At 27.3% G+C, this 21,710-nt stretch overlaps 2 protein-coding genes across 2 annotated transcripts in view; one reads left to right on the forward strand and one right to left on the reverse strand.

The window, feature by feature from the left end:
• LOC117178262 (protein halfway) overlaps window positions 1-873 on the reverse strand; it is a 57,659-nt gene extending 56,786 nt beyond the window's left edge. Inside the window, exon 1 of the mRNA XM_033369613.1 lies at window positions 1-873. Within this exon, the coding sequence (XP_033225504.1) occupies window positions 1-6 (6 nt within the window). The 5' untranslated portion in view covers window positions 7-873.
• The window catches only part of LOC117178264, a 21,373-nt gene continuing 496 nt past the window's right edge, over window positions 834-21,710 (forward strand). Inside the window, exon 1 of the mRNA XM_033369617.1 lies at window positions 834-1,022. Coding sequence (XP_033225508.1) covers window positions 992-1,022 — 31 coding nt within the window. The 5' untranslated portion in view covers window positions 834-991. The remainder of the gene's footprint in view (window positions 1,023-21,710) is intronic.

Here is a 21,710-nt window from a genome sequence, read left to right on the forward strand (position 1 = left end):
CTTCATGATGTAGGTCAACCGAGCAGGTTTGACATTTATTTCATTACTCAAAGTCTGTTTTGCAGTGGCGTATAATAGAAGTTTGAAGTGGTCATCGCGGTGCCAGGGAATGAGGGGCACAATTACTGTGCTTAAATCTCTCTCCAATGCTGGTAATGTTGGTGATGGCTTGATTTGTTGTGCATTGTCCTAGCAAATTGTATTTCACAAAAGTCTCGTGTGGATTGAGTCAAACGAAATAATTCACTTAACCGGGTACGACACTGTCCAAAGGGTCACACGGGTCGCCCCACTAATGAATTAAAATTGGCCTGCTTCGTAGCAGAGCTTAAGTCGCACTCATTACTGCGAAGAGATCGAATCATAAATCAGCTTGTCACAGGCCACTACCCAGCTGACACCACAATACAATGTATTTTCTATTACAGAATCTCAATTTCAAAATTCAATTCTAGACGTCCAGTTATTTTCTGCGATCCTCGGGGACTGCTCACATGATAAAATTATATGGTTGTTTGTGTTCAATAAAAAGATATCTCCAAGAAGATACCGCAAGTGTCATATCCGAGGTTGGAAAAGAATCTTGAGGAATGCAGTGTGTGAACAGGCTGTAGATTAAACTGCATTAGCAGAATCAGTATGATTGGAGCCCCATAATTACTTCGATGATGTAGGATTATTGAAGAAATGGAACTGAGAACAAATAAGTTCTTTGGTTTTAGGCAACACTGCGGGGGGAAGTTTCTTTTTTTGATGACGAGAATCTGCCGGATTCGAAAGAAGTCATTGTTTTTGGAGAAAATGAGCAAAGTACACTTACAATAGAACAAAGAAAATAGCGTGCGCTCGGAACAGAGCCACGCCGCGTACTGAAAGTCTGAAACTGTTGTGGAATGGTTGTGAATTTGACCAGTTGCTGAAGCGAATATCGTTTCTTCTGGGGTTTGTTCTTCAGAGGGGCGTTCATAAGGGGACGTTCTTAAATTCGCGAATGAACCAAGTCGCCGTAATTGTGGAGAAAAGTGAATATGAATTTTATAGTATTAATTTTTTAAGGCGCGACTTTATTTAATGTATAAAAATAAAGAATTCGAAAAAAAAATCTTTCAAAAATCAGCGAATTTCTATAAATTTAAATAAATGTCTAGATTCTAGAACAATAAATTTGGAAATTTTCAATTTTAATTTAAAACTGTTTTAATCCGTTTATAAAAGAGTCAATGTTCAAAATTTTCGAAGTTTTAGATTCTGCTATTTGAATGTTGAGGTATAATTTTCGCGCCAAAAGTCAGATATCTGAAAAAATAGTTTTTCTATGATTTTCAAAATCATAATATTATGACTGATTTTATTTCAAATAAAAAACATTATTTTGTATAAAAAATGTTAAAATTTACAAGAAAACATTCATTTTAACCATGTTTTTTTCAATTGCATTTTTTCTGAACGTCGCTTCGTACCAATTTTTGAAAAATGATTGCATTTTAATAAATCACGGCTAATTTATTCCGGGAAAACATTCTCTAAAACTCTACTGTTTAGAATTTTGAAAGTAAATTTTTCTATGGCTGAAATCGCTAGAACAATTTTTTGTCACAAAACATTTTTCTTAACAAATAATTATATTTTAAGATTATTTAGTTATTTCTACAATTGAAAACAGTAGAGTTGTAGAGAATTTCTTCCCAGAAAAAAGCCGTCATTTATTCAAATGTAATCTTTTTTTTTAATTGGTACACTCAAAAAAATGCCTGGTCAAATCAACCAGAATTCTGGTTGATTTAAACAGATATTTTTTGAGTGTAAGAAGCGACTGTCAAAAAAAATTGAGTTGCAAAAAACCTGGTTAAAATTAATGTTTTTTTGTTGTTTTGAATTTTTAAATTTCAGTCAAGATATAATATTCTTGTTAGTAATATAATGCCTTATATTATCTTCTTAGTTATAAATTTTATTATTTGTGTGAAAATCAAGCTTTTTTTTTAAAAACATTCTTTTTGGTTGAAATGTTAACTGTTTTGTTGAAAATGCGTCTTTGGGGTTAAAAATTCAACTATTTTCGTATAAAGTGCACATTTTGTCTTAAATTTATATTTTTTCTTGATAAGTCAACTGATATCTTTTGTGGATAAAAAGTCAACTATTTTGTTGAAAATATGTATTTTTGATTAAGAAACTCATCCGTTTTAGTAAAAATTGCACCTTCCTTGGATAAAAATGCAAGTACTTCGTTGAAGTTTAATCTGGTTTGGTTCAGGATTCAAATTTGAAAATTTGGTTGAAAATTTACTTTTTTGTTAAAAATTTAAATTTTTGATGGAAAATTGATATTTTTGGTTGAAAATTCAAATGCTTAATTGAAAATGAAACTATTTGTTCAAAATTAACTGTTTAGAACAAATTTGAACAATTTTCCAGAAAATTAATTTTTTGGTTTAGTTTAAAATTCGTCTTCTTGATAGAACATCAAATCTCATGGTGGAAAAATCGATTTCTTTAGCTGAAAATTTAACTTTTTTCTTAAAAATTCATCAGTTAAGTTGTCAAATCATATATTCGGGTTGAAAATTTAACTATTTTCTACAAAAATTCATTTATTTGGCTTAGAAATTTAACAATTTGATTGAAAATTATATTTTTTGTTCAAAATTCACAATCGTGGTTAAAAATTAAAATGTTTCGTTAAAAATGAAACCATTTTTAAGAACTTTACTGATTGGAAAATTTTTAAACAATTTTGCAGAAAATTCATTTTTTTATGCATAATGATATTTTTGGGTTGAGAATTCAACTATTTTAGAAGAACTTCAATCTTCCTGGTGGAAAAGTCGATCTTTTGGCTGAAGATTTAACTGTTTTCTTGAAAATTCATCATTTAAGTTGAAAATTCATATTTTCGGGACGAAAATTTAACTGTTTTATAGTAAATTTCACCTGTTTGGCTTATAAATTCAACGATTTGGTTGTAGACTAACTTTTTAGTTGAAAATTCATCTTTTTTGTTGAAATTCACAAGATTGGTTAGAAATAAAACTATCTTTATACAAATTTCACTACTAAAAACATCATTGAACTATTTCACAGAATTTTTTTTTGAAAAATTATATTTTCGTGTTCAAAATTCAACTCTTTTATAGAAAATTCGACATTTTCTCTTTAAAGTTTATATTTTTTTTTAGAACATTAATCTTTTCTGTGGAAAAATTCAACAATTTGGTTGAAAATTAACTTTTTGGTTAAAAATTTATATTTTTTGTTGGAAATTCAAATTTTTAGTTGAATATTCATATTTTTGGTCAAAAATTCACATGTGTGGTTAAAAATTCACTATCTTAAAACAAAAATTTAGATATTTCGGGTTAAAAATTTCACTCCTTTATAGAAAAGTCGCACTTTTCTCTTAAAATTTTAAAAACCATTTGGTTAGAAATGATTTTTTAAATTGAAAATTCAACTACTTGGTTGAAAAGCTTTATTAAAAAATTTTAAGAATGCATCTTTAGTGGTTAAAAATTCAACCACCCACCTGAAACTTGAACTACTTTGGTAAAAATTTGAATTTTAAACTTAAAAAGATAAATTTCCAAGCAAAAATAGAATAGGTTCATTTTCAGTTAAAAAATTAATTTTCAACTAAAATGATGAATATTCAAACCGAAAAAAATAGTTTTTAATCAAGAACTTGACCTTTAAGACAAAATATGCATTTTATAATAAAAAAGAAACATAAATTATTAATTATATATTAAATATTCAAAGAAAAAACTTTTGGACTAGGAGAGTAAAATTATTTAAGATTTCGAGAAATGCGATTGTTTGAGAAAAAAACCAAAATTATTTTAGTTAATAAGTTTCAAAATCGGGCTAAATTTTAGCTTCTAAAATTTCCTCAAGTTAGATAAAATATTGCACAATGAAATTAAAGCTACTACAGTTGGTTTGAGTAAAATAAACTTAAAATTATGTTATACAATTTAATTCGCAGCATTCGACTATTAAATTTGGAAATTATTAAGTGCTAAATTTAAACATGTTATTTTCTGCATTTAATACGCCCAAATCGAAGGCCAAATATCAATTTTATAAGACGACAATGCAAAAAAGTCACATTAAAATGTTTTCGAAAAATCAGAATAACTTTGGAGTTAATTAACATTTTGGAAAGTTATTAGGCCCATTTTAAAGGAAAGTCTCAACACCCTAGGGTCAAACTTAGTGCAAAAATGTCGCAAAATTAAAAAAATATGTAAAGACTTGCAAGGATTTTTTTTAAATCAGCATTTATCATATTTGAGTAATAATTAGACAAATATTACTGTTGGATTTTTTTCAATTATGTGCTGAGTATACAATCATTGTTGGAAATTTTGCAATTTTTTTTTTTTGCATCAACTCGACCCTGCAGTATAATCGAGCAAAAAACTTTTAAAAATCACTTGATAATTTATTAAAATTCTGAAACTTAAAAACTTAACTTAAAATTGCTTCATAACTTTAATGGCTTAACTTTAAAATTAGACAAAGAAATTTGAAAAATTCTCATTATTTCCAGAGTTATTCCAATTGCTCGAAAACTTTTTAATTTTGCGTCTATTTACTATATCTTTTTATCAAATTAAAGTTTTGTCTTCAACATCGGCTTTTTAGACCCAGAATTTTATTAACTTCGTGATATTATAAGGAAAAAATTATGTTAAGATTACAAAGAATGAGGCTCTTTAGCAACAGCTAAACAAAATTAAAAGGCTTTTCAACTCAAATTTGAATTTCTAAAATGAGCAGAAAAGTAATAAAATAAAACCGATCGACAAAGATGACCTACAACCTCGCAGGGTGCGACATCTCATTTTCGAAATACACTGGAACTTGGAATTAAGAACGGTTTGGGACATGGCTATTATTGGCCTTAATCCTATCTCCAGACAAACTGAACGTAAACTGCCAGGGGCGCGTGAATCGTTTCTGTTGAATTTGAACAAATGACGTAACCTGATGCAAGCCTCCCTTCTTTCGCGCATCAAGAAACAGCCGTAGCATTAATTCTCGGAACCGCATACATCCAGATTATTTAAATTCAAGTTCCAGTGTTTTTTTCAATGCTGAAAACGAACCTGGTTTCCGTTTCTTACTGTTAGGTCGAGTTTAATAGACATTTGCAATTAAAATTTTCAATACAAAATTGTACAACCATTTTTCTAAGGGCGAAAATATCGCTTCACGAATATCGCTTTATTCTAGCGATATCTATAACGGTTTCTGAGATATTCTCAAAAAAAATGAAAAAAGTGGGAACAATTTACTCAAATTTTAATGCACTGTTATTCAGGATATATTTACTTTGTTTACATAAACTACAGGTCGATTTCTTTGGTGTTTTTTTTTTTTCATTAGGAATGATTGTCTCGAAAAAACGAGGGTATAGTAAACTCAAATTCGAATTATCCGTACTTACGGTGTTTTGAAAAATGTGCATCCTTCTTTTCAATTTCTGAAAAATGGTGCTTAATACTGTTTTTGACATCAGATGTTCAATTTTGGGGCAAAAGATGATCACTCACTTTTATTAGTTTCTGAATTTCATACAGTTGTAAAAATAAGTCGTTCAATCACATTGTTAATTTTTAATAAATTGTATTCAGTTCAAAAATATAAGAAGAACACTCACATTGTCATTTATATTGTTGAATACCATACAGATCGAAAAAATAAGGGATAATTAAGACTGTTTATAAGCTTCAAACAGTTCTAAACCATGAGGGGATCACTCACATTGTCATTTGCCTCTGAATTTCATGCAGTTCAAAACTACAAGACGATCAATCACATTGTTATTTGTTTATGAATATCGTACGTTTCGAAAACGTAAGACGATCTATCACTTTACCATTTGTTTCTGAATTTCATACAGTTCTAAAAAATGAAAAGATCAATTACATTGTAATTTGTTTCAGAGTTTCACACAGTTCTAAACCATAAGACGATCGATCACATTGTTACTTGTTTATGAAAAAATAAGAGGATCATAAGACGATCAATCACATTGTTACTTGGTTACGTCGTCATTTGGTTCTGAATTCCATTTGTTTCAAAAATATAAGACAATCAGTCACTTTTTCATTTGTTTATAAATTTCATTCAGTTATAAAACATAACACAGTCAATTACATTATTACTAGCTCATGAAATGCATACAGTTCTGAAACATAAGACTACTAACATTGTCATTCTGCTGTAAATAATATGCAGTTCTTAAATATAAGACGATCAATCACATTGTTACTTGTTTATAAAGTTCATACAGTTCTAAACCATAAAACTTCAGTAAGTCAATCATATTGTTGCTTGTTCATGAATTTCATATAGTTCTACAAAATAAGACTCAAGCCATTCTATCACATTTTTAATCAATCGCATAGTTACTTTTTCGTGAATTTAATGCTGTTCTAAAACATAAGGCGATTAATGACACTGTTATACTTGTTTATGAATTCCATACGATTGATCTTATGTTTAAAAACTGCATGAAATTCAGAAACAAATATAAATGTTAGTGTTCGTCTTATGCTTCAGAGCTGTATGAAATGTAAGTAACAATATGATTGATCGTCTTATTTTCCACAACTGTATGCAATTCAGGAACGAATGAAAAATGTGAGTGATCATCTTACGTTCCACAATTGAACATTTGATACCAAGAACAGTATTTAGGTATAAATTTTCGGAAATTGAAAAGAAGGGTTTACATTTTTTTAAATATCTCAGACACGGATAATCCGAATTTTAATTTTTTTCATTAAAAAAAAAAAAAACGAATCGACTTGTAGTTTATGTCAAAGAGTATTTATACCCTAAAGTACAATAATTCACTGAAATTTGAGTAATTTTTTTTACCTGTTTTCAATTTTTTATTGAGAACTTTAATAGAAAATATTGATTAAACTAGACCTGGCAGCAACAAATGGAAGCCAGATTTGTGTTCGCAGCTTTTTAAAATTTCCAGGACTTTACCCTCGAATTTTCCAAGTTTCTCAATTTTTGTAGGTAGCAACTCTTATCAAGTAATAGTTTGGCGTGGAAGAATGATGGAGGCGAAGGTGTGGGACGATATAAAATCGTAAAAAAAGAAGCCGCATAGTCGGTAAACAATCAGTAACAGATTAGTGAAGGTGCGGTTTTATGATCGGTTTTTATGGAGTTTGGGAAAATTCCCTTCTGAATAATCGGTTTCGTTTCATCAAGCTCAACTGACATCTTCTGCAGAAATTAGAAAACAATATATTAGGCTTTTTTCTAATACTTTAATTAAGAGGAATTTTGTTATTTTCTCTTATAATATTTATAAATTTTTATTATTTCAGCTCAAAAAGAAGCCGCGTATAACTTGCATAAGAATTTTTAATATGATTATAAGTTACGCAACACGCAGGAAAATCAAAAGTATTTTATTTTTACATGAGAGTTGAAACTAAGAAAAATGTAAGCAAACGATTAGCATTTAAATTTTCATTTTCATTAACATTTAAAAATGACTTGTTTATTATTATAAAATAGAAATTGAGTTAAAAATACATTTTATAGAACATTTTATATCATTTAGAACTAGAATCCTTAAAAATGGACAACATTCAAATAAAAATCAATAGGCAAAATTTGTTTCTTTTTTATATAACTGATATCTATTCAATTAGAACACTTTTTATTGAACAGTTCATGAACCCAGCATCTGATATTTGTTAATTTAAAAAATCCAGCGTCCACCTTTCTTTTGTCTAATGCATCTCACAGCTTAATGCCCAAAGTAACCAGAGTATTTAGATGAATTTAATTTTAGAGCAATGACTATACATTTACTTGAAATCCGAAAAATGCTGGGCGATTTACATTTGATCGCGGCCTGCCTGCTCGTCTTAACCTCTCCACTCGACTTCTCCTCACGTGTCTGACTGAGCGAGAGCGCTGTGTAGAGCCTTGCCAGCGGGGTCCCTTTGTCCTAATGAGGCATAAAATGCTAAATATAAAAATTTTATAGTTTTTTAATCAGCAAATCAAAAATATTATACTCAAAATCTATGTTTTTTTGCGATTCCAACGATATGTAACTTGCGATCAAAATATTAAAATTATAATAAGTTATGGCAGATTTAAGTTTATGTTTTCAACCTGGCTGGCTAGCATTATGGAATTTTCCCTAAAATAGTTGAGAATGCATCAGTTTATTTAGTAGAAAATTCATCTGTTGACAATCCATCAGAATATATATCAGAATATATATTTCAACCAAAAATAGAATAGTGGAATTTTCAGATTAAAAAATTATTTTTCAACAAAATAATTGATTCTTAAACCAAAGTAAATGGAATACTGGAATCTTCAGATAAAAAATTTAGTTTTCAACAAAATAATCTATTTTTAACACAGTAGTTCGACTATTAATTTGTAAAATGCATTAATTGTTTCATTTCCCATTACAGTTTAAAATTAATTATTTAACTAGGCATTGGTTTTAATATTTTTTTCAACTATACAATTTTATAATAAATACAACATAATAAATTATACCTAATTATTTAATTTAATATTATTATGTTTTTAAAGATTAGGTGTTTATATACTAAGAACACAGGCCGACAAAATTTGACAAAAGTCAAAAGCCAGAAAGCAGACCATATATTTTCGAAGGATTTTGATGCGCTGCATCCGAATCGGAACTCAAAATTGCTCCTGTACGTCAGGTTTTCAAGATATCCTAACCTAAAAGTGCAAAAAACGCGTTTTTTTTAGATGTTTTGAGGTTATGTAACTGTACAAGAAAAATATCTGCCACAAAGCTAATATGGAATTTGAAAGTACTAATCCTTCCTTTTCAAACCTACTTGGATTGATTAGTATATCTTTATTTTTCACCAAAATATTGTAATTTGAAATTTTTTATTTTAGCAAGATTTACGATTGCCCAGCCAGTTAAGGCAAAACTTACGATTGTATGTCCAATGAAGGTGAAACTAATTGCTTGTTTTCTTATGGAAGCATTCGCGCTACATGTCAAACGATCGTTGAAGAGACTTTCGTTTATGACTAGTAGGGTCATTATCATTTCTTTGCAAAGACCAGCAATAGTCGGCCATCATTCTTACATTGCATCGACCTTGATAATGTTGCTCTTTTTGGTGAAAGTCTTGATGAAAGCGTTCGCCCATTTCTTCACTGAATGCTCCAACATTTTCTGGGAAATAAACCAAATTTAACATACTAGATACAATAGTTCTAAACTTTGGATCTCGATTGTTCCATAAAAATTTCTGTACAACATCTTTGAAAGTCAACCATGCATCCTTTTCATTAGATGCCATGGTTTTGATAAAGTCATCATCTTTGATAAGTTTTCTTATATCAGGCCCAACAAAAATAACTTCCTTAACTTTGGCATCACTTAAATGCGGAAATGTAGATCTGATATAATTGAAACATTCTCCTTCGGTGTTTAGGGCTTTCACAAATTGCTTCATTAACCCTAGTTTTATATGGAGTGGTGGCAATAATACTTTCTTTCTGTCAACAAGACTTTCATAAACAACATTATACTGACCAACTGTCCACTCTAATCTGTCTGGCCATTTCTCCGTTATCCAATGTTCATCCCTTGCACGACTATCCCAAAGGCAAAGAAAACAAGGGTATTTAATGTTTCCTGATTGTAAACCTATTATAAGATTTATCATTTTGAAGTCACCACAAATAAGCCTATTATGGACATTGCATTTATTTTTATCACACGGAAAAAAAATTCTTGAGGCGAACGAGTGAATCGAGAATATATTAAACTCAAAGAAAGTGTCCGCTTAGATTAGGTAAAACGTTTACTTAGAAGAGTTAAGCATTTAGTTACTTTATGTAAATTGTTCTCGTAAATCAGTTATTTGGACAAAATTGCTAATTTCGAGAATTTATTATTTTCGACAGATTATGTATAATTGTATTATATTCAGATTTGAAAAAAAATTTAGTTGTTGTAGAAATATATTAACTTACAGCAGCCAATCTTTCGTCTGGTATCGCGAAAATGAATTTCCCTGAAATCCATATAAAGCATTTGGAGGTCAAGTTTGTTGTTTTTACCGCGTTTTTTGATATTTCAATATAGTTATCGCCCACAATCGATACAAATGTAAATTATTATTACCACATTAGGAACTCTATTTAATATTAACATTTGCGCACATTTTAAGTGGTAACAAGCGTTTAATTGTCCAAAGTAAATCTGAACTGTCACTGATAGACAGATTTCAAACACAAAAAGAATTTTATTACCCACGCATCCAACCGTTAGCCCGCCAGTTAAACGTGATCTCTAACACGGAATGATTTGTAGCAAAAAACGAATTTCATCACCTACACATAACACGTCATAAAAGCGTCGCCAGCTCAGTGAGTCAGCTAGGGATTGAAGACTGCCTGCGCCGTAAAATGGCGCGCACTTACAGCGAATGTGAACATTATAATGCACACAGAGTGCGCAGCAGCATTCCGCGCAGTCCGTCTTCTTTTGATTTATCAATGTGCGAAGTTTGGTTCCAAACGACTGCAGGCTTTTTTGTTGGTATTTTGTGCGGGATCCTTTGTTCTTTTTTAATATCGTACCGTCAGCAATAGAGAATGCGTTGTATAAATCTGAACACCTCAGTGTTAATGGGTTAAAACGCTAAAATAAATAATTTCAAATTACAATATTTTGGTGAAAAATAAAGATATCCTAATAAATCGAAGTATGATTGAAAGGGGAAGATTAGTACTTTCGAATTCCATATTAGCTTTTGCGGTAGACATTTTTAACGTACAGGAGCAATTTTAAGATCGAATTCGGATTCAGCGCATCAAAATCCTTCGGAAATGTTAGGTCTAGTCTCCGGCTTTAAAATTTGTCGGCCTGTGTAATTAGAGGATGATCTTCAAATTCAATATATATTCTATATTCTAGAGCTACACCAAACTCTCGTTTCAGTCAAGTGTCGGGGGCTGCCTTCAAATTATCTTAGACTGATTGGGGGGGGGGGCGTAAACAGTGAGGGCCGCCTGACTCGTTTCCAATTCGCACCCGCTCCCGGCGAAATCCTGCGGTTGTTCTTATGACAAATTTTTAATATATATATATTACTATGACTAATGTCAGAAGCCAAGAATTAAAAGGCTTCTTATTTATTCGAAGTCTTTGAGATCATTACAAAGTAAAAAACTGAAATTAAAAAGAAAATTAACGAAACACATAGAATAGTATTAATAGTATCTTGTAGCCCTGAAAAGGACAGTTTTTTTACACGTTTAAAACAAATTACATGTTCCTTCGTTTGAAAATCTTTAATACACATAATAATAAATTAAAATGAATTTTACAAACTAATAGTCGAACTACTTTGTTAAAAATGAATTATTTTGTTATAAACTAAGTTTTTAATCTATAAATTCCAGGATTCCATTTACTTAGGTTTAAAAATCAATTATATAGTTGAAAACTAATTTTTTTAATCTGAAAATTCCACTATTCCATTTTGGTTGAAAATACATGTTTTCAAGTATAATATTCTTCTAGGCAATTGGGTAAAAATTCATATATTCTGTTAAATTGCCAACAGAAGAATTTTCTACCAAACAAACTTATGCATTTTCAACTATTCTACGGAAAATTCCATCATTCTGGCTAGCCAGGGTAAAAACATATACTAAAATCTGCTATAACTTATTCTTATCTTAATATTTTGATTGCAAGTTAGATATCGTTGGAATCGCAAAAAACATAGAGTCTGAATATAACATTTTTAATTTGCTGATTGCAAAACTTGAACATTTTTATGTTTGGCATTTTATGCCTCAATAGGACAAAGGGCCCCCGCTGGCAAGGCTCTGCACAGCGCTCTAGCTCAGTCAGGCACGTGAGGAGAAGTCGAGTGGAGAGGGTAAGACGAGCAGATAGGCCGCGATAAAATGGACACTGCCCAAAATGCTATATCTACTGGTCGATATATTGTAAAAATAAAGAAATTGTGGAAAAGTGAGGAATCTTTTTAAAATAAATGAAATTATTTTTAGTGCCTTATCAACAATACATTCATAGAAAATCCTAGTAAATAAGACCATTAATTTTCAAACGCGAAAAATATTATTTATATTTACAATATTATATTTATTTAAATTTGAACATTAAAAATAATATGTTAGCAAACGAAACTTGTAATATGATGGTGAATAGTATTTTGTTCATTTGAATATTTAGAAATTCAGGTATGTTTAATTGAAATAATTACAGTAGCTGGAAAAATTAAATTAAAATTTTCAACAGGCTGGTTCCTGATTTTTAATTTCTGCTTGGGGAAACCACTCGTACCCATTTGATAAACCTCATTTTTTACATATGTTACGATTCTAGAAATAGTTATTTTAAATTATACGTCTAAGAATATTTATACATAAAATAGAAATGGTAAAATGCCCAGAGATATCTTTTATCTAAAGTTGGATACAACCGCTGCAAACAATAGAAATCTACAATTAACCGAAGACTGATAATTTCTAACGAGAATGTAGTAGACAAAATCATTAATTTTCAAAAATAAGAAAGAAGAATTTAAAAAAGTTTAATGATAAGACAAAAATGAATAGTTTAATTTTCGGTTATAACTATTAATTTTCAAACAAAAAGGAAGACATTTTAATAAAATATCTCTATTGAATAAAAATATGAATTTTCAACTAACATGATAAATCTTTAACGAAATAAATTGAATTTTCAACAAACCAGTTCGACTTTTCACCATGTAATTGAATTTTTAACAAACAAAAAAAAGAATTTTCGACGAAAAATGTAATAGTTAATGTTTCAACCAAACGATGCATATTTAAAGAATAGCTGAATCCTGCACGAAAACATATTATTATTTTTAATCAAATAATTGTATTTTTAACCAAAAAAGATAACATTTCTAGTAAAAGAGATGAATTTTGAATAAAATAGACGAATTATCAACCAGAAACATAAATTGTTAATCAAGAGGATAAATTTTCTGTCAAAAAAGACGAATTTTCTGCAAAATACATTTTTAACCAATTACTTGAATGTTCGAACAAATGGGTGAATTTTCAATAAAGAAATATTGATTATCAACGAATAGAGAAGAATTTTCAACAAAAAAGTTGAGTTTTTAAGTCAAAAAGATGAATTTGTTTAAGGTAATTAAATATAATAATAAAAATATGTAACTTTTCAACACAATAGTTAAATTTTCAGTAAAATAACCTGGAAAATTACACTTATTTCATTTTAAATCAATAACGTTACATTTACTTTAAAAAAAAATACTATATATACTGGTCGGTGTGTTGTAGAAATGAAGGAAGGAAAAAAGTGAGGAATCTTTTTAAAATACATAAAATTATTGTTATTACTTTATAATACATTTGAAGTTTATCCCTGAGACATTTGATCTGATTTTGGATAAAAGCGTTGCAAATAATTGAAAACTACATTATTCGAAGACCAATAATTTTAATCGGGAGTCGGATAAAATTATCCGACATTAGATAATTGTAGTAGTCAATTATTATGCTTTTTTTTTTAATACTTCACTTTTTTACTCTCTTTATTTTTATAATACAATGACCAGTAAATATCTCATTTTTCTGATTTCAAGTATAAATGTAGCGTTATTTATTTAAAGTTGAAGATTCATCACGTTAGTTGAAAATTCAGATTAGAAAAAAATATATAGTTTATTCAAGATTCTTTTTTTGTTGTTGTTGAAAATTGATCACTTTTGCTTTATGACTAAAATTTTATCTATTTTGTTAAAAATTCTTCATTATTGTGTTTAAAAATTAATGGTCTTATTTACTGGGACAAGTACAAAGCAAAGCATTAGATATTGTATACTTTTTAAAATAACTTGACATGTTTAAAATTGTACAATATCAAATTAGAAGCATTGCAACAGTTTGAAATTACATAAAATTCTCAGCCATTTTTATGTTTTTCACAGTTTAAAAATTTTGTCATGCAACTGAAATTTAAAAATTCGATCTCTATGGACTGAAAGTTTTTTTGCTTGAAGAACTAAAAACTTAAATGCAAATTAAAGCACTCAAAGCGGAACTCTTCGAGTTTTAAACTTTAAACATTGAAGCTTAAACAATTTTTAATACAGAAATTCTTAAGTTAAAAGTTCAATCATTTATTGAGATGAAATTTAAAATAGACGAAAAGAAATAAAGAAAAGACAATTTTGTTTAGCTTTTATAAAGTAAAAAGTTTAAAGATTTCTAGTTTAAAAATATGAATCTCGAATAAATTATCATTTTTAATGTTCTAATTTGAAGATTGCATCAATAAATGTGTAAATTAGATGTTATATTATTTTAATTTTAAGCCGCTTTAAATTAATAATTGTTTAATTGTTATTTATATATAAAAATTTAAAACTTTCATTGACAAATAAAAGCTTGCTTTTAATGGAACAATTAAAATCAAATTATTCAACTTTCAATACGCTTTTAATTTTCCATTGTTTAAGCCTTCAAAACTGCATTTTGAAATTCTTGTAATTGAAAATTTAAGTTTAAGTCTTAACATTGAAAGCTTTTAAAATTAATGATTAAAAAATGATATGCACTGTAAACTAGATAATTTCATAACTGAAAATGTTAACAATCAAACTCGGAATTTAAAAAAAGTTGAAATTAAAATAATTTTAAACCTATTTTAAAATAAATTTAAATACTTCAAGTGATTAAATACGAAGTATAAATATTCGCTTTTCCCGGTTCCAGTATTCGTACCAAAAACATTTGTTTTCCGCTCTAAACACACCGAAAATTAAAAAAAATGCACCTCCTTGATAAATGCTGAATAACGCCCACGTGCTTTTTTAATTTTGAGTGAATTTTCTACCACGCAGTATCTGAACAATTTTTACATTTCAAAAAATGCATATAGTGCAAGTATTTAACAGGCCCGAAAAGTCCTTACTACATTTTTGCGACTTTTTAAAAAAAGCAGTTTTAAAATTTATGAAAAGGAAAAGTTGATAAGGATAATTTTATTCTATTTTTAATTCAACTAGCATGATCAATCACACGCTACGCGCACACAATTTTTAATACAAAATAAAAATGTGGAATGCGTAGTTATTTTTTCTGTTTATTAGTTTATTTGCTTCTAAGTTTAGATAAATATAACTTTCCTAAGATTCTTGAGATAATTCAAAAACAGTTTTGAAGATTTTAGATATGGCAAATAAAAAATTTCAACAAAAAAGTTAACCTTCAAGTAAACAGTTGAATTTTTAGCAAAAAAACATAACTTTGCAACGAAAAATGTAATGCATAATTGATACTTCAGCAAAAAAAAATATTTTATCTTAAAAAAACAAAACAGTTGAGCTTATACAAAAAGACGAATTTTCGACAAAATAGTTGAATCTTCAACCAAAAAGGATTAATTTTTAACCAATTGCATTTTTGAATGAAAGATGAAATTTTTAACCAGAAAGACAAACAAATAAACAATACAATTGTTGGTTTTTTTTTAAATAGTAGGTTTTTATAAAATAGTAACTTAGCCAACAAAAATCTAAGCAAAAGTCTGGGCATTTCATTGGTCAGGAAAAATTGAGGGATTCAAAAAAAATCTTGCAAAAGTCAGGGAATTTCTTTTAATTTAATTAACTGTCAAGCAGAATGAATTTGAAAAATTTCAATTTTAATTTGAAATTTTCTTATTACGTTTATAAAATATTCTAGGTTAAAAATGAAAATGTTTGTAATTTATTTGCCTTGTTTGATCGTGTCTGTCTGTCGTTGTCATCGTCGTTTGTTTTAAACAAAAATTTATGTTTATTGATTCAAAATTTGGCATTTTTAATTGAGCTCATTTTTTTTGTTTACTTAAAATTTATCTTACTCAGTTGAAAATGAATTTTTGTATCAACATTCGATTGTCTTCAATTATAAAAATATGATATTTTTGACTGACAAAATTTAACTATTTTGATCCAAATTCGTTTCCTTTGATTGAAATTTCAACTACTTCGTAGTAAATGCAATTTTGTTGTTTAAAGTTTAATTATTTGGTTAAAATTTCAACTATTTTCCTTCAAATTTCATTTTTTTAAATAAAAATTTGTCTTTTTGGCTCGATAATTTCCCTGTTTATTTAATAATTTCGTTATTTTGTTTAAAATTCAACAATTCTGTTAAAATTCCAAGTAATTTGTTATAATTCCAATGTTCTGTTTAAAATGTCATTATCTTGTTGAAAATTCAAATATTTTGTTCCAAGTTGGACTATTTTGTTAGAAATTTGATTATTTTGATGAAAAATTAATTGTTTTGTTACAAATACAAATATTTTGCTGAAAATTTCATTATTATGTTGAAATTTTCGATTAATTTGTTCAAAATCCAATAATTTGTTGAAACTTATATTATTTTGTTGAACACTTAATTATTTTGCTAGAAATACAAATATTTCGTTGAAAATTCGTTTCTTTTGATTGAAAGTTCAACTACTTGGTAGTAAATGCAATTTTGTTGTTGAAAGCTTAATTATTTTGTTAAAATTTCAACTATTTTCCTTCAAATTTAATTTTTTAAAATAAAAATTCGTCTTTTTGGATCGCAAATTTTACTATTTAGTTAATAACTCAGCTATTTTTTTAATTCAACCATTCTGTTAAAAATTTAAGTATTTTGTTATAACTTTAATGTTCTGTTTAAAATGTCATTATTTTGTTGAAAATTCAAAAATTTTGTTCAAAATTATACTATTTTGTTGGAAATTTTATTATTTTTATGAAAAATAATTAGTTGTTTTCTCAAAAAATCCACTGCGTTTTAAAAGATTCGTTTTTTTACTAAAAAATGTCGATCATGATAGTGTTAGTAATTTGATTTTTTTTCATTTGCCTCTTTTGATTGTAGGTTCAACTATATTTGATTACAAGTGCAACTTTCTGGTTGATTATTTTTTTGTTAGAAAATTCATTTTTCTGGATGGAAAATTCGTTATTTTGGGTTGAATTCGGTTTTTTTGTTTGTTGAAAATTCATATTTCTCAGTCGAAAATGAATTTGTTTGTGAACGTTCAATTGTCAATTCTTAAAAAAATGCCTTTTGGCTGAAAAATCCAACTAATTGTTTAAAAATTTCACTTTTTGGTTAAAAATTCGTATTTTTTTATTGAAAGTTCAACGATTTTGTAGTATAAATGCAAAATTTTTTGTTAAAATTTCAACTATGTTGTTGAAAATTCAAATATTTTGTTAAAGTTTCATCTATTTTGCTTTAAAATTCACTATTTTGTTAAAAAGTCATACTTTTTGGTTGGAAATTCATCTTTCTTGATTGAAAATCACCTTTTTTCTTAAAAATGCAACTGTCTCTTAAGAGACTCGTCTTTTTGGCTCGACAATTCCACTATTTCTTTAATGATTTAACAATTTCGTTGAAAATCAATTTTTTGATGAAAATTCAATTATTAAGTTAAAATTTCAAGTATTTTGCTGAAAATTTGATAATAATTAAATTTTCATCAAGACAGTTGAAAATTTAATTATTATGTTATTATATGACAAGAATTTAATTATTTTGTTTAAAATTCAAATATTTTGTTGAACATTTAATCAACTTATTCCAAATCAACTATTTTGTTGAAATTTTAATTATTTTGTTAAAAAATTGTACAATTTTGTTGAAAATTTTATAATTTTGTTAAAAAGCTTGAAGCTTTTTTCGGAAATTTGATTATTTTGTTAAAAAATTTCTTGAAAATTGAACTATTTTGTAAAAAAGTTATTGTTTTTTTTATAGAAAATTCGCCTTTTTTGTTTGAATATTAACTTTTCCCTTTAAAATTTAACTGCGTTTTAAAAGATTCTTCTTTCAGAATAACTATTTTTTTTTTAAATAGAACTATTTGATTTAAAATCAGTCTCCTTTCATTGAAGGTTTAAATATTTTGTTGTAAATTAAACTGTTTTGTTGAAAATTTAAATATTTTGTTGAAAGTTCAACTATTTTAGTCAAAAATTCTTCTTTTTGTGTAGAAAATAAATCATTCATTGTAGAAAAGCAGGATCGACTTTAGTAAAATTACGCTCCCAAGCTATCCCCCTTTGCGGTTCCATTGAAGCACTGAAATCAGGACCGTAGAGGGGAAAACTGGGCCAAGGGGGCCCTATATCCCAGCCTTCTGGGACTCTGAGTTGAAAATGGACAATGTGTTGACGGAGGCCGAGTGGTGGCGCCAGCTATGCAGTTGCCCTATGATCGTTGCAAAACCGTGGCAAAAGAATAAAATTGAATTTGACAATACATTAAAAGTAATTTTCGGATAGTTTGAAATAATGCTTAAGTGTTTTTAGGGATCTATGTGACAGTTTACATCATTTATGCGAAAGAAAAGTGAAAAAACTGCTTTTAGATGTAAAAATCTGCAACTATTTACAGATGATCTGAAATATCCGCAGTGTTGATATTTTGATTAAAAAATGATGAAGTGCGTTTGTTTTGGTTGTAAATCGGGCTATAAAAATAATCGGGAGCAAGACAAAGCTCAAAAAATTCAATTTTTTAAAGCGCCAAATAATCCAAATAGTCTTAAAGAATGGCAAATAGCTATTTTAAGGGATGATATGAAACTAAAACCTGGTGATGCAGTTTGTTCGTTACGAACTCTACGAACTCAGTTTTAAAAATCATTTGCAACTTGCTATTTTATCCATTTTACAATGATGTATTATTGCCTATCAGGGTATTTGGATTTTGCTTTATTATTCATAATTATTCTAATCGAATCTACAGAAAAAAATGATCGATAAAAATTAATTTTAAATTAAAATTATCAATTTATGTTTTTTTTTTAAAGAATAATTAACTGAAAATATAAATTATTTTATAGTTTTCGATGGCGGTAATGTAATATAATTAAACTTTTTATGGGTGAAAATTTGTAAATTTCTATAATTTTATAGTTACTTTTTAAACATTTTTAATTTTGCTACCACACGGGCAATAAGATTTTAAGGAAAATAAAAATTAATTATATTTCACTTTAAAATGTTATTTATAACTTTTGAATAATCACAGATGGAAACAAATGGTTTTCGTCTTTTATTTTTGTATGCTTTTTTTAATAAGCTAGGAAAACACACACACATATATTATTTTTAAGTTTCTAACAAATTTTGTAAATATTTTTTCGAATCTTCAAACATAAGCCATTTTTAAACATTTACATTTTTTTCAATTTTACGTTTATGGAAGTAAATAACTCAAGATGAAAAAAGTTACAATTATTTTGAAAAAGTAGAACATTTAATAAAAAGTACATTGACAAAAATATTTCATCATTATATTTTTAATAAATGAATAATACTTATTACCTTTATTTATGTATTACTTATCTACAGTGAACTGTTTCCTTTAACATAATTAAAAAAAGACGTTTATAAATATTATTTCTTAAAAATATAATAATCAAATATTTTTATGACAAAATTGTTTTTAATGTTAATAGTTCCCAAAACTATCATGAGGATTTAAAATAACAGTGATTGAACAAATTTGCAATTGTTGTTATTTTAAATTCAAAAGGTCATTTTGGAAACTTTAATTTATTCATTAAAAATACATTTTGGTTATGAAAATATTTTATTATTTTAGTTTATTAAGCAATTGAGTAATAATTATAAAAAATAATAATTCTTTAAACTCAGGAATTTTCTTTAAACAATTCAAAACATCTTTTTTATCAATATTATTTATTAAAAATTAAATAATCAATATTTTTATTTAAAAATTGATTTTTAATGTTAAAGGTTCCAAAATTATTGTTTGGATTTAAAATAACAATGATTGAAATGATTTTCCTGAATAAGATAATTCAAAGCAGTTTATAATATTACCAAATTTCGAAAATTCCTAAATAATAAAATTATGTACAGAAAATAGCCAAATATGTCGAAAAAGAATCTGAACGGTTTTAAAACAATTTTTTCGGATTACATTTGTTTTTTATTGTAGAAGTTTAAATACTTTTTTAAATAATAGAAAATAATTGCAATCTTGAAAAGAATCAGAAAAATTTGAAATTAAATATACACTTATGAAGATTTCGAACAAAAAATTAGAAGCCTTTTCAAAACTTTAAAAGGTTTTGAGAGAACAATAAAATTGTCTCAAGATTTATGGTTAAATTTCAAATTATTTCTTCATTTTGAAAAAGGGATTTTAAAAGAAAATTAAATCATAAATTATAAAATTACAAAAAGAATTATATGGTGCTTAATAAATATTTCGAAGTTTCAAACAATTAAGAATTGATTTAAAACTTTTGAAAAATTTCATTTTTTTTAATGTAGACTGTTTCAGATTTTGAAAAAAAAAGCTGAATTAAAATTACAAAAGTTTTCAAGAGAATGAAAAAATTGTCTGTAGATTCCCAGGAAAATGTTAAATGTTTTTTTCGAAAATTTTTAGAAGACACTCAGAACGTTTAAAAGCGGTGTAAAATTCTTAGTTGATACTGACGAAAAGACTTTGTTTAAAATATTGAATAAAATCTGTTAAAATATTTAATATTCTATATAAAAGAGCAATATTATTTTAAAAGAAAAGACTTGTAACAAATACTAAGAGACACAAGAAATTTATATAAAAATAATTATTTCTAATTGAATAAATGTTATTAATTTGTTATTGCGGTGAAAGAATATGTATATGCCTCATACTTCAAATTTTGACCAAAAACTTTTATATATGTATAAAAAAATGTTTTCTTCTATAAATGATGTATTATTTTATTAATTTTACCTACCCCCTTTTAAAGTAGTGCATTTAAATATATAATTAGTTGATTTAAATATTTGAAAATCCCAAATGAATAAAAATAAAAATTATATAAAATAATTAAAAATATTATAAAATTTAGACTCTTTTCTTTTCGGAAATTCAACAATTACACAAATAATTATGTCTGATTTAATTGCGAATGAATAATAATTTTTTATAGTCAGTAGGAATGTATTGGGATTTACGTCTAAAATCACTGAATTTTACGATTTTCGCAAACTATTTGTAATTCAAAAGATTAAAAAGATCTAAATGATTATTATCTTTTACCCAGAAATTTCAGAAAATTAATTTTATTTCACAAATTTTGTGTTTTTCACGCTTTCGCCTTGCATTATTTGAATTCTATGCCAACTGCATAGCTGGCGCCGCCACACGGCGACCGTCTACTCTCATGACAAAAATTTTCCACAGGCCTCCAGAAGAGTGGCATGGGGCTGTTATATCCCGCCTCTCGTCAGGTCTGACTGAAATTGTATTTTTTATTTACAGAAAATAACAATAAATTGCACTTAGTAGAATTCCAAATCCGGCTTTCCCTTTTGATTCTCATTGGACTCATTTAACTGAACTTAAATTCACCCCAAAAAAAACCCCACCAGGACTATATGACGCCCCTGGGCTATACGCAGCCCTGTGAAAAAGTAATTAAAATCCATTTTTATTGTTGAAATTTAACTTTATTGGTTGAAAATTCAACCTTTTATGGTTGCAAATGAACTTTTTTGATGAAAATTGAGATTTTTGGTCAGAAATATACTTCTTTTCTTCAAATACACATAAATATCCTAATTTCAGTAATTCCATTCATTAATTTT

Source organism: Belonocnema kinseyi, chromosome 8 (assembly GCF_010883055.1).
Source record: "Belonocnema kinseyi isolate 2016_QV_RU_SX_M_011 chromosome 8, B_treatae_v1, whole genome shotgun sequence".
Classification (NCBI taxonomy): Eukaryota; Metazoa; Arthropoda; class Insecta; order Hymenoptera; family Cynipidae; genus Belonocnema; species Belonocnema kinseyi.